At 39.2% G+C, this 11,966-nt stretch overlaps 1 protein-coding gene across 10 annotated transcripts in view; it reads left to right on the plus strand.

Annotated features, from left to right (window-relative positions):
- The window catches only part of Spag9 (sperm associated antigen 9), a 132,020-nt gene that overhangs the window by 10,373 nt on the left and 109,681 nt on the right, over positions 1–11,966 (plus strand). For 9 of the 10 annotated variants that reach the window (XM_029545946.1, XM_029545949.1, XM_029545947.1 and 6 more), the window contains exon 2: positions 11,262–11,382. In XM_029545946.1, the coding sequence (XP_029401806.1) occupies positions 11,262–11,382 (121 nt within the window). Of the gene's footprint in view, positions 1–11,261; positions 11,383–11,966 lie in introns of those variants that run through there. The other variant, XM_021211663.2, reaches the window with a different exon arrangement.

Here is an 11,966-nt window from a genome sequence, read left to right on the forward strand (position 1 = left end):
GAGAGAGGAGAGGGAGGGGAGAGAGAGAGAGAGAGACTTAACTAGTTTGTGCTTTTTTCTCAATTTTTCTCAATGAGTAGTAGTGGTTGAGTGGTTGATTAATATGCACAGGACTGGGCCCTGGGTTTGATTCCCAGTATGAGAGAGAGGAGAGCAAGAGAATAAGGAGGGAAAAAGGGAGGAGTTTAGCTAGTGTGGTAGCTGCCTGTACTCAGGCTACAGAGTCATGGGTTCCAGACTATGAAATATAAGCTATGTAATTAGACCCCACCTACCACCTTAAAAAGGAGAAGAAAGTAAATAAAAACTGTAGATTGCAGATTATTGTAGAAGCTGTTCAGGAAGTTATTAACAGGGTGATAGAATAAAGAAGCAGGCATGTTAAATGGAACAAGCTTATAAAGAAGGTTAAGTTGATGCAGGAGGCAACTAGATTCACAAGAATAAATATTTAAGTCTGAAGCTTTTAACATTTACATTTAGAATTTCTCTACCTGATTCTAGAAAAAAATTGAAAAGTATATTATTTTCATAAATTGATTTTTTTCTACTTTTAGCCATATTCCTTTCTAAACTTGACTTCCGAGCAATGTGCAACTTTTGGCAACTCTTTCCAATAAATGTTTTGCAGAGCTGAGAATTAAATTGAGGGCTTCTATGCAAGCTGTATGATTTGGAGAGCTCTTGTAATCCGCTCTCTACCAATTTGCTATCTGACCTCTGAATTTCCCATATTTATATTGGTGTCTGCTTCTTTTGTTTTTCTCTTGTCTGACTTTTTATTTGTCACTATGCATACCTGTAGCTGATACTCTCCATTCCCATGGGTTTAGTTAACATTGTTCATTATTCCATATGGAGATGTCTTTGATTTAACACACACTTGTCTTGATACTTTTGCTCTTGGTAGGGATACAGTGGTTCCCTTCTTCTCTCTCTAGAGATTTCACATTACCTATTGGATGTGAAGAATGTTTTCTCTCATGTTTTTTTTTTTTTTTTAAAGATTTATTTATTTATTATATGTAAGTACACTGTAGCTGACTTCAGACACTCCAGAAGAGGGCATCAGATCTTGTTACAGATGGTTGTGAGCCACCATATCGTTGCTGGGATTTGAACTCGGGACCTTTGGAAGAGCAGTCAATGCTCTTACCCGCTGAGCCATCTCACCAGCCCCCTCTAACATGTTTTAAAATGAACTTACCCCACAAAGTCTGCTTCCCTTGTTCTCTGTCTTGTTCTCTGACCATCTTCCATGGCTCTCCCTCACTTCTAGTTATCATTATTATCCTTTTTAGTTAGTTTATTAGTTTTATTTTTTTCAACAAGGTTGTAGCAGCAGACCTGAAATTCTGTCTTCATTTTCCATGCACTTGTACTTTCTTTTTCTGCCGCATTTTTCCTTTTTTGGAGGGGGGAGGGGGAGGGGTGGCATATTGCCTAAATTGGTCTTAAATTCCTGAGCTCATTTACCTGCTTTAGCCTCTCAAATAGCTACAAGCATGCATGGTGCTGACTTTCCTTTGTATCTAAGTCTCTCTTTCCGAGTCGGTTTCTATCATCATGCTATAGGCTGTCGATCTCTCACTCTCATGTCACTCCTTGAAAGGAAACTGTGGTATCCACCACTCTCCACAACTGGCACAGAGGAAGTGCTGAGCATTTCTGAATGAAGGCCTAATTTTTCTTTCTAGTTTTGGCAACCTATAAAGTTTCCATTTCTCCAAAATGGAAGTCTGGGACTAGTGTGTAGTTCGGAGGTCTCGTGCCATACCTTGGGATCAATTGCAGTACTGAAGATAGAAAACCAAGGAAATCTGACCAGATAATCTTCACACTTAGTGTCTCTAGCTGTTTCTTGAAATGGCTTGTTTCTAAGTAGAAGGCTTTGAGTGTAGATATCCCTATTTTGTGAGTTTCAGCTGTCCATTTTGAGCCACACTAAATATTTTGTATTCATTCCTGGCCTTAATAAAAACATGCTTCTTATAGTTTTTAAAAAATTATATTTATTTATTGTTGGGGGGGGCGTGCACTTGTCATTGTGCATGGGGCAGTCAGAAGGCGGTTTTTTTTTTGTGTGTGTGTTTTGTTTTTCAAGACAGGGTTTCTCTGTGTAGCCCTGGCTGTTCTGGAACTCACTCTGTAGACCAGGCTGGCCTCGAACTCAGAAATCCTACTGCCCCTGCCTTCCAAGTGCTGGGGTTAAAGGCATGCGCCACCACTGCCCAGCTAGAAGGCAGCTTTTGGGAATCTGTTCTTTCCTACCACATGCATTCCTGGGATTAAACTCAGTCAGGCTTAAAGCAGCAGGAAACTTTACCCGCTGAGTTATCCTGCCAACCCAGTTTTACCTATGGACTGATTTGTTGTTTAAGATGCAATTCTGGATTGCCGTTTATGAACACCTAAGTATGGGTTATGGTGTTTCATTCCCTCCCATAACCAAGTGTCCCTTCCTTTTCTTAACCTCACCTATCATATCAGACTAACCTGTTGCTTTTATTCTTCCACCAAACTGGGCATTCAGTGGGCACTTAAAAAGTGTTTGTTGGCTAAATGGATAAATATCTAAAGGTCAAATTGCTAAGACTAAGCTCATTTACAGTTCTCTTTGTGCATTCAAATTTTTGTCACTAACTGTTGCTGCCAAGTTATGCTAAAACTTCCAAAAAGTTTTTCCATAAGTCTTTTGACTTTTTATCTCTCCTGTAACTCCAATTCTAAGGGTATCTAACATTCTTTGTCATCAGACACACAGTGCACAAACATACATGTATGCAAAACACCCACCCACATAATACAAGCATTTGAAAAAAGTTTAATCGAGTTCTTATTTTCCTCCACTTTGTCACCATTTGTCATTCTCAGACTTTGGTTTCTGTTGCTATCTGTTGTATGTTAAGTTCTTCTTGGTTTGATGTGCTTTCCCTAAGTCCCTACTTTAGTTGAATATATTTTCTCACATTTACTGATTAATTCCATTTTTCAGTGAACTTTTTATTCAGTTTTATATGCTCAGTTGGTAGCAACCATACCTGAATGTACATGGCTAGTTTTGAATTTCGGAGATTGTTTTTGGTGGTGGGGTTGGGGGTTGAGATAGGGTCTCTTTATGTTAGCCTAGGCTTGCTTGGAGTTAGTGATGTAGACCAGGCTGATCTTGAACTCACAGAGATCTACCTGCCTCTGAGTGCTGAGACTAAAGCTGCATGATGATATTCCTGACTGTTTTGTATAAGCTGGTAATCAAGTGTTCCATTCTTTTATTTTATGCCTCCATCTCTGTCTCTCTGTGCCTCTGCCAGCCTCTTTCTCTGTCTTTTTGAAGAGCCTGAATTATGCTCTTTGTGACCTTTATAATAGTCCATGAAGATCATCGTTCAGGTGAGAAGCATCGGAAAGTCTGGTTTAAAAGATTGACTGTGAAAGTGTTCATGAGACAGCCAGCAAAATCTGAAGAGTAACCAAGTATTTACTATTAGTTTATTGAGAGTTGGGAAGTGGTTCTATTTCTAATTTATTTTCCTTCAGCTAGGTTTTCTTACAGAGGATTGTTTTCTTTTTTTTTTTTTTTCTTCTTTTGGTTTTTCAAGACAGGGTTTCTCTGTATAGCCCTGGCTGTCCTGGAACTCACTTTGTAGACCAGGCTGACCTCAAACTCAGAAATCCGCCTGCTTCTGCCTCCCGAGTACTGGGACAAAAGGCGTGCGCCACCACGCCTGGCAGAGTGTTTTCTTTTATCTACTGGCTACCCCAAGGTATAGTCTTTTAAAAAAGAAAGTGTTTGGTACTTCTTTATACTTTTAGATTTTTGGAACCTCATACTTTTTTTTCTTTCTCCTTCTCTCTTTTAAAAATAGCCCCCTGTGGCTCTATGGGAGCAGTGACTTTTCTCTGCCTCTGACGGTATAAATTATAGTTTTCATTCTCTTCTGCTTCATCTGTTTTCCTCAAAATCTCCTCTGTTCCCCTTCTAATAATAGTTTCTCTCTCTCTCTCTCTCCTCTCTCTCTCTCTCTCTCTCTCTCCAGTGTATCTCTGTGTAGCCCTGGCTGTCCTGGAACTCACTCTGTAGTCCAGGCTGGCCTTGAACTCAAAAATCTGCCTGCCTCTGCCTCCCGAGTTCTGGGTTCAAAGGCGTGCGCTACCACACCTGGCTATTTTTGCTCTCTCTCTTTTTTTTTTCAGGTTATAGTTTCAAGTGTCTGATAATGGTTAATTATCTCTATCTCTTTCTTTGCTTGTTTTGTTTTTGTTCTGTTTTTTGTTTGTTTTTGCTTTTTTCTTATAGACAGGGTCTCACTATTCAGCCTCAGCTGTCCTGGATCTCACTATGTGACTAGGTTGTCCTTAAACTCAGAGATCTACTTGCATCTGCCTCCAGAGTGCTGGGATTAAAGGCGTGTGCACCATGCCTTGCTAACTTCAACATACTTTTCATCTTGTTTTGTTTTGTTTTTTTCTTTTTTCTTTTCTTTCTTTCTTTTTTTTTTTTTTAAAGATTTATTTATGTATATGAGTACACCATTGTTCACACACACCAGAAGAGGACATCAGATCCCATTACAGATGGTTGTGAGCCACCATGTGGTCATGTGATTGCTGGGAATTGAACTCAGGACCTCTGGAAGAGCAGTTGGTGCTCTTAACCACTGAGCCATCTCTCTAGCCCTGGTTTTGGTTTTTTAAGATAAGGGGGTCTCTGTGTAGCCCTGGCTATCATAGAACTTACTCTGTAGACCAGGCTGGCCTGAAATTCAATCCATCTGCCTCTGCCTTCTGAATGCTCGGACTAAAGGTGTACACTACCACCACCTGCTTTATTTAATTTTTTTTTGTTATTGCATTTATTATGACATGTGTATGGGTGTGCACATGCCAAGTACAAATGTGGTGGTCAGCGCACAACTCTCTGGCTGCTTTTCACCTTGTGGGTCCTAGGGATTGGGATTCCATTGTTAGGGCTTAGAACATATGACTTTCCTGTCGCTGCCTCCTAAATCCCGGGGTTACAGGTGTATAGCAGCACCACAGCTGTTTTGCTAGTGTGTGTGTGTGTGTGTGTGTGTGTGTGTGTCTGTCTGTCTGTCTGTCTGTCTGTCAGAGATGGGGGAGAGGGAGAGAGAGAGAGAGATAGGATGTCCCTGTGTGGAAAGTACTTTGTAGCTGAAAATGACTTTGAATTTCTAATCTTCTGTTAGAATTATAGACATAAACCACCATGCCTGATATAAACCTGATTTTTTACACTATTTTTTGAGGTAAATAACTTATTAACAATTTTTTGACATTTAGATTTGGGGGTGTCCTTCCTATCTTACTTTTATGACCTTGAGTTCTTTCTTATTTCATAGAACAAGCTTCATTGAAAAGTAAGTACATTTAACTAAAAATAAATAATGATTATATAATGGAAATAATTTCTTTTCCCTTCACAATAAGTAAGGGTGTTTATCTTGGAGGACGTCTGGCAGCAAGAAAGCCTGTTATTTGGTGGTGCTAAGTTTTTAGACAATTGCTATATTCAAAATTCTATTTAAAGGGCTCTCCAACCTTTGTTGGCCTCCTGTGTCTTACTCCAGAGAGCAGCAGTCTCCGAGGAGTTTGCCTTTTCAAAGAACCCATTTGTTTTTATCTAGAACAGTAGGGCGAAACAGCCCCTAGAAGCCATCTGGACGTAGAGGCATTTTGCTTCATCAGAGAGCTGATTCTTTTTGAGATCCTGACATAAGTTGGTATTGTCTATTACTTTTTTTTTTTTTTTAAAGCAGTGTCTAGTTGCTCCCAGGAGATTTCTGTCTGAAGTTCCATCAATATTGTTGCTGGTCTGGTAGCTGTTAAGATGAAGAAGAGTATCTAGTGAGAATTTATTTATTTTACATATTGAGAATTCCCATTCACAGGCTTTTACTGTCTGCTTAAAAGAGTATATGAGAAAGACGGAAGTAGAGAGGAATAGGGAGAGGGATTTATGCTATAACATTTTGGAAGTATTCAACCAACAGTATTTATGGTGGGGTGAATAGCCAGAATTTCCAGAGGTGAAGTCATTTAGAATTAGAAAAACTGCATCTTTTAAAATCTTATTATTTTGATTAAAAAAAAAAATCCCACCCTAATTTTGTTAGTTCTCTAACTTCACCATGATTGTTCCGATGCTACTAGCTAAGTGACCAACTCTATAAACATGCCAGTATACTGGTAGTAATTCATGTTAAATCAGTTATGAAGGCCCTTTATAGAAGTATCCATTTAGGGTTGTTTCTTTTTTAAAATATCTCTGGTTGCCAGGTAAGGTAGCATACACCTATAATCCCAAGAGTCCAAAGGTGCACGCAGGCAGATGGCGAAGTCCAAGACAGCCTGAGCTCCTATTTCTAAACAACAAACAATGACAAAAGCCTGGATTACAGTAATGGTGCTAAACTCTTACTTTGCACACAAATGCTGTTATATACAAGTTATAATAAACATAGCCACAGGGTTGGTGAGATGGCTTATCACTTGCTGCATAAGTCTTATAACCTGAATTTGATCTCTATAATCTATGAAAAAGTAGAAGGAAAGAATTGATTCCACAAAGTTTTTTGGTCTCTGCATTTTGTGACACATCTGAGCTCCCTCTCCAACACATCACACACATGTGCATGTACACACATGCACACATACCACCGCCACCACCACCACCACCACCAACAATAATGTTTTAAAAAACAAAGCAGGTAGTATTTTTCCTAATGATTGATTGACCATTATCCCAGAAAGGACTCTGAACAGTATGCTTCATCTCTCCCTAGGGAGATTGAGTCATCACCCATCAGATTACATAGACTGAAGAGAATTAGCATGAAATAGGGAGAGAAATTTTCCCACAGGAAAACTTTGTGTATAGACAGAAACTGTTTTCTGTAGTAATTGGAAAGCTTGAGTTAGGTGTGGTAGTTTGTGTTTATTTTTTTTTTTGTGTGTGTGGTTTTTCGAGACAGGGTTTCTCTGTATAGCCCTGGCTGTCCTGGTACTCACTTGGTAGACCAGGCTGGCCTCGAACTCAGAAATCCACCTGCCTCTGCCTCCCAAGTGCTGGGATTAAAGGCGTGCGCCACCACACCCGGCCCTGGTAGTTTGTGTTTAAAGTCTTGGCACTTGCAATGCTAAAGCAATAGAACTGCCTCAAATTTGAGGCCAGCTTGAACTATACAGTAGTTCTGTGTCATCAAGGGCTACACAATGAGTCTCGTCTCAAACAAACAAAATAAAAAAATAAGAAAAGGGGCTGGTGAGATGGCTCAGTGGGTAAGAGCACCCGACTGCTCTTCTGAAGGTCCAGAGTTCAAATCCCAGCAACCACATACATGGTGGCTCATAACCATCTGTAACAAGATCTGACGCCCTCTTCTGGAGTGTCTGAAGACAGCTACAGTGTAATTACATATAATAAATAAATAAATCGAAGATCATGTTAAGTGTAGTAAGATAGGGTCACAGAGACAAATACCTTGTTATCCATGAAAATATAAGGGGGGCTATGAGGGAAGAGGAAGAGATTCAGAGGGAGAGGTGATGGGGAAAGAAGGAATGGTATGGGGGGAAGAAACTTAGAATCCCACATTCTCTGTGCAGCAGAATGTGGACTGACCTGCACATCTGCTGATGTGTCAGGAAAACAGGAGGGAAGTGCTGGGGAATTAGTGAGAGGATGGAGAAGGCTGTATTGGGTGAAACTTCATTCTCCCTTTCCCCAATTTTGTGGTTCTTTGACTTTTTTGTTTTTGGTCAGTTCTGTGGAAAGTGCTCTACCATTGAACTATACTCCTCAGCTGGTAAATCATAAGGCTTCTCTTTGTAATGTATAAAGTTTTCTACGTAAATTTCAGCTTTTACTTTGAAACATTAGTTACTGATTTATTTGTATTACAAACATTTTAGAACTTGTTTTCTGAAACACTTTTCCTACTAGGGTTACATAAGTACATAAAACAATGCCCTTATGATGCCTGCATTGTGGCAAGGACAGGCACATAGTAAATAAGATAAATTATTAAAATAGTATTTTAATATGACTATTAAAATACTGGGTTATGGGGATAATTGCTCTGAAAAAGAGTAAGGAGGGAAGATAGGAGAATAAGGAAGGTCTCACTAGGAAGGTGATGTTTGAACAAAGGCATGAAGGCAAGTGAAGAGGGAGCAAGTCAATGGTTACCCAGGGGAGAGAATCTCAAATAGCAGGGAATAAGTGCCAGGGCTTACTCCTTAAGTCTCAGAGTACTGTAGGCTCTCAAAAGGAGCTTGGTATCAAACAAGTAGAAGGATGGTGGGAAAAGATTGTGTGGGTTCCAGGACGCCCATTGTAAGGGCTGTGGTAGATAAAGTATCTAGTCTGGAGAAGAGGAGAAAATATGGATATCCTTTGAAAGGATTTTCTTAACTATTGCATTTTAGAGGGTCAGGGTGAAAGGGAAGAGATCGTTTAGGAGATGAATTCTATCACAAGAATTCATACAATAGATATTGGTGGCCCAGATCAGGTTGTGGTAGAGAGAATGAAAGGTGCTCAGATATGAGATAGATTTGCTGATAGACCTGATAAGAGCCACTAGAGAAGAGTCAAATTTGATCCCAGACTTGATTTAGACTTGGACAGTCATTTAGTGAACCAGAGACCTGGAGAGGATCAGGTTTCAACAAGCTTAGTTTAAGGTGCTTATTAGAATCCAAATTATGTTGCCCAGTAAGAAGACTGTGGACATGCAAATTTGAAGTTCAGGTTTGGACTAAAGATAGAAAATTGGAAGTTGTCAGCATAGTTATTATTTCAAGCAATGGAAATAGTTGAGCTGACAGAGTAAATGAAGGGTGACTGGTAAAGATGGCTGACTGGTAAAGAGGTTGCTGCATGAATGTAAGGATCTGAGTTAGAATCCTAGGAGCCCATGTAAGACCCAGGTAAGGAGTACAGGTTGGCAATCCCAGTGTTCCTATAGTGAGACGGTTCCCACACAGGAGACACACTGGAGTCTTGTGGGCCAGCTAGCTGGTCACAAGCAGAGTGAACATCAAAAAGACATCCTGACAATACCTGAAGTTGTCCTCTGACTTCCACGGGTGCATATGCCCTCACATTTGATGAACACAAACACACACAAGCACACGCCTACAGAGTGAACAAGGAGGAAGCCAGTTGCTATGGCATTGTAATCTTACCTATTTGTCGGGGAGGCTGAGGCAGGGGGATTGTGAACTTTAGGCTACTTTGACAACATACTAAGGTCTTCCTTCAAAAAATAATTTAAAGGGCTATTAAGATAGCTAAGTGTGTATGGGATTGGGTGGAGGGCAGAGACTGGAGAGAGAGATGCCTCAGGGGTTAAAAGCACTGGCTGCTCTTCCAAAGGTTCTGGGTTCAATTCCCAGTACACACATGGCAGGCCATAACTGTCTCTTAACTCCAGTTCCAGGGGATCTGACACCCTCACACATACATACAAGCAGGCAGAACACCAATGAACATAAAATAAAAATAAATCATAAAAAAAAGATAAAGGCATTGCTTCCTAGCAGGGCAAGCTGGGTGTCTAAAGTACATGTCTCAAATCCATCTAAAAGTGTAAGGAGAGAACAGACTCTACAAGATTGTCTTCAAACCTCCAACATGCATGCAGTGAGTTACACGCGTGTGCACATACATGAATACATTTTTAAAAATTTAACAAAGAAACAAACAAACAAAAAAGAACTGAAAATGTGTTCAATGAAGGAGAACTTCAGTGTAAAAATTGAGGATCAGCTAGTAAAGAGCACCGAGAAAGAGCAACCAGAGCTAGGAGGGAAATGAGGGAAGCCAGAGAGAAAAAAGAACGCAGTTGGTAGATGCAGCTGATGTAATGATTAAAATAGAGACTTAATAGTTTCATTTAACCAGCCTTTTTAAAAATTGTATTTGGCCAGCCTGGTCTACAGACTTGAGTTTCAGGACAGCCAGGGCTATACAGAGAAACCCTGCCTCGAAAAAAAAATTATATTTGGTTGGTAGTAATATTCCTAGCCCAGGTTCTTTCTTGAATTTAAACCTACACCATTAGGTAAATGCACACAATTACTAATTGCTGATCTTATTTATTTACTTATTTGGCAGCACTGGAAATAGAACCCCTGCCTCCTACATGCTAGGCAGGCACAAGCTCATGGAGCCAGATACACTCCAACTCCAGTATCACTTGTTAAACAATCACTCAACAAATACTATTTTGTTATTCTTTTGTCTCTTCTGCACATACTATGGATTAAAGATTTGTTTTCGGGCTGGAGAAATGGCTCAGTGGTTAAGAGCACCGACTGCTCTTCCAAAGGTCCTGAGTTCAAATCCCAGCAACCACATGGTGGCTCACAACCATCCGTAATGAGATCTGATGCCCTCTTCTGGTGCATCTGAAGATAGCTACAGTGTACTTAGATATAATAATAAATAAATCTTTAAAAAAAAAATTTATTTTCAACTCAAAATGAATATGCAAGTATGCTAAAAGATTTAATTGTAGTGGGATATATATATATATATATATATATATATATATATATATATATGTGTGTGTGTGTGTGTGTGTGTATATATATATATATATATATATATAAAATCTCTTTGGAGAATGTAAAGTGATAACAACTTACTACTAAATTCTGTATTTGAGGTTTTTGTTATAATATTAGAGAAGCTTAAAATTAACCTAGTTTCATGATTTTTAAGATACTAATATATTTAATATGCATTTAATGTTTAATGTTTAATATTTAAATGTATATAATTAATTAAAGTTTTTTTTTAATGTATGATGGCATGCATGGACAGGGCAAAGGAGTTAGTTTCGGAGTCAGTTTTCTCTTTCTACCTTGCGGGTCCTGAAAATAAAATTGCGGTCATCAGGCTTGGTGGCAGATTCCTTTACTGAGCCATATTGTCAGCTCTTGCTTGTTGTCAGTTCTGTTGAGATTTTTGCATGCAAGTGTGTCTGTATACCACATGTGTACCTGGTATCTTTGGAGGCTAGAAGAGGGTGTCAGATCCCCAGGACTGAAGTTGCAGAAGGATGTAAGCTGCCATGTGGGTACTAGAACCAGAACTGGGGTCCTCTCGAAGAGCAGCAGTGCTCTTAACCTTAAGGCATCTCTCCAGCCCCTGTTTATTATTTTTGAAAAACAGGTATTGAAAAAATATAGAGTTCATTTCAATAGTGAAAATGTATATTCTTCTTTATTAGAAATTCATTGAATTTGAAGACTCTCAAGAACAGGAAAAAAAGGATTTACAGATGCGAGTGGAGTCTCTAGAATCTCAAACAAGACAACTTGAACTCAAAGCAAAAAACTATGCTGACCAGAGTAAGTAAAATGCTTTTCTCCTCATAAAAAAGTGAACTCCTACAGGGAGTGATTGGCCCTGTCATTTGACAGGGCTCCAGATATGCTCTTGGAATTGTTATTACAGAATCGAGTGTGAGATCTGGGTGCTTGGAATAATATTAATTCCTTTTTGCTCCTATTGTACATGACACCCCCACATACATACAAAAATGGCTGACCCAGAGATACCTGCTAGACTTAGTTCTTTAGTTGAGCTGTCAGCCTGTTTGTAGTTATGTATGCTGCCTTTGTTACACAGATATATATATATATATGGAGCAGTTCTGACGTTGATGAAGTACACACAGTTCTATTGTTTCTGTATTTCTTTGAAATTTACCAATATAAGAAACTAGCCTTGAAGTGTGTATAAAAAGTGACATTTTGTAACTTTTTAATGAAAAGATATAGGTAATTTAGGGTAACAAAATTCATTTTTCATATTTGTTTTAAAAACTCTTTGAAAAAGTTTTTAGGTTTATTTTTTATGTGTGCCAGTGTTTGCCTGTTTCTCTCTCTCTCTCTCTCTCTCTCTCTCTCTCTCTCTCTCTCTCTCTCTCTCT

Source organism: Mus pahari, chromosome 14 (assembly GCF_900095145.1).
Source record: "Mus pahari chromosome 14, PAHARI_EIJ_v1.1, whole genome shotgun sequence".
Lineage (NCBI taxonomy): Eukaryota > Metazoa > Chordata > Mammalia > Rodentia > Muridae > Mus > Mus pahari.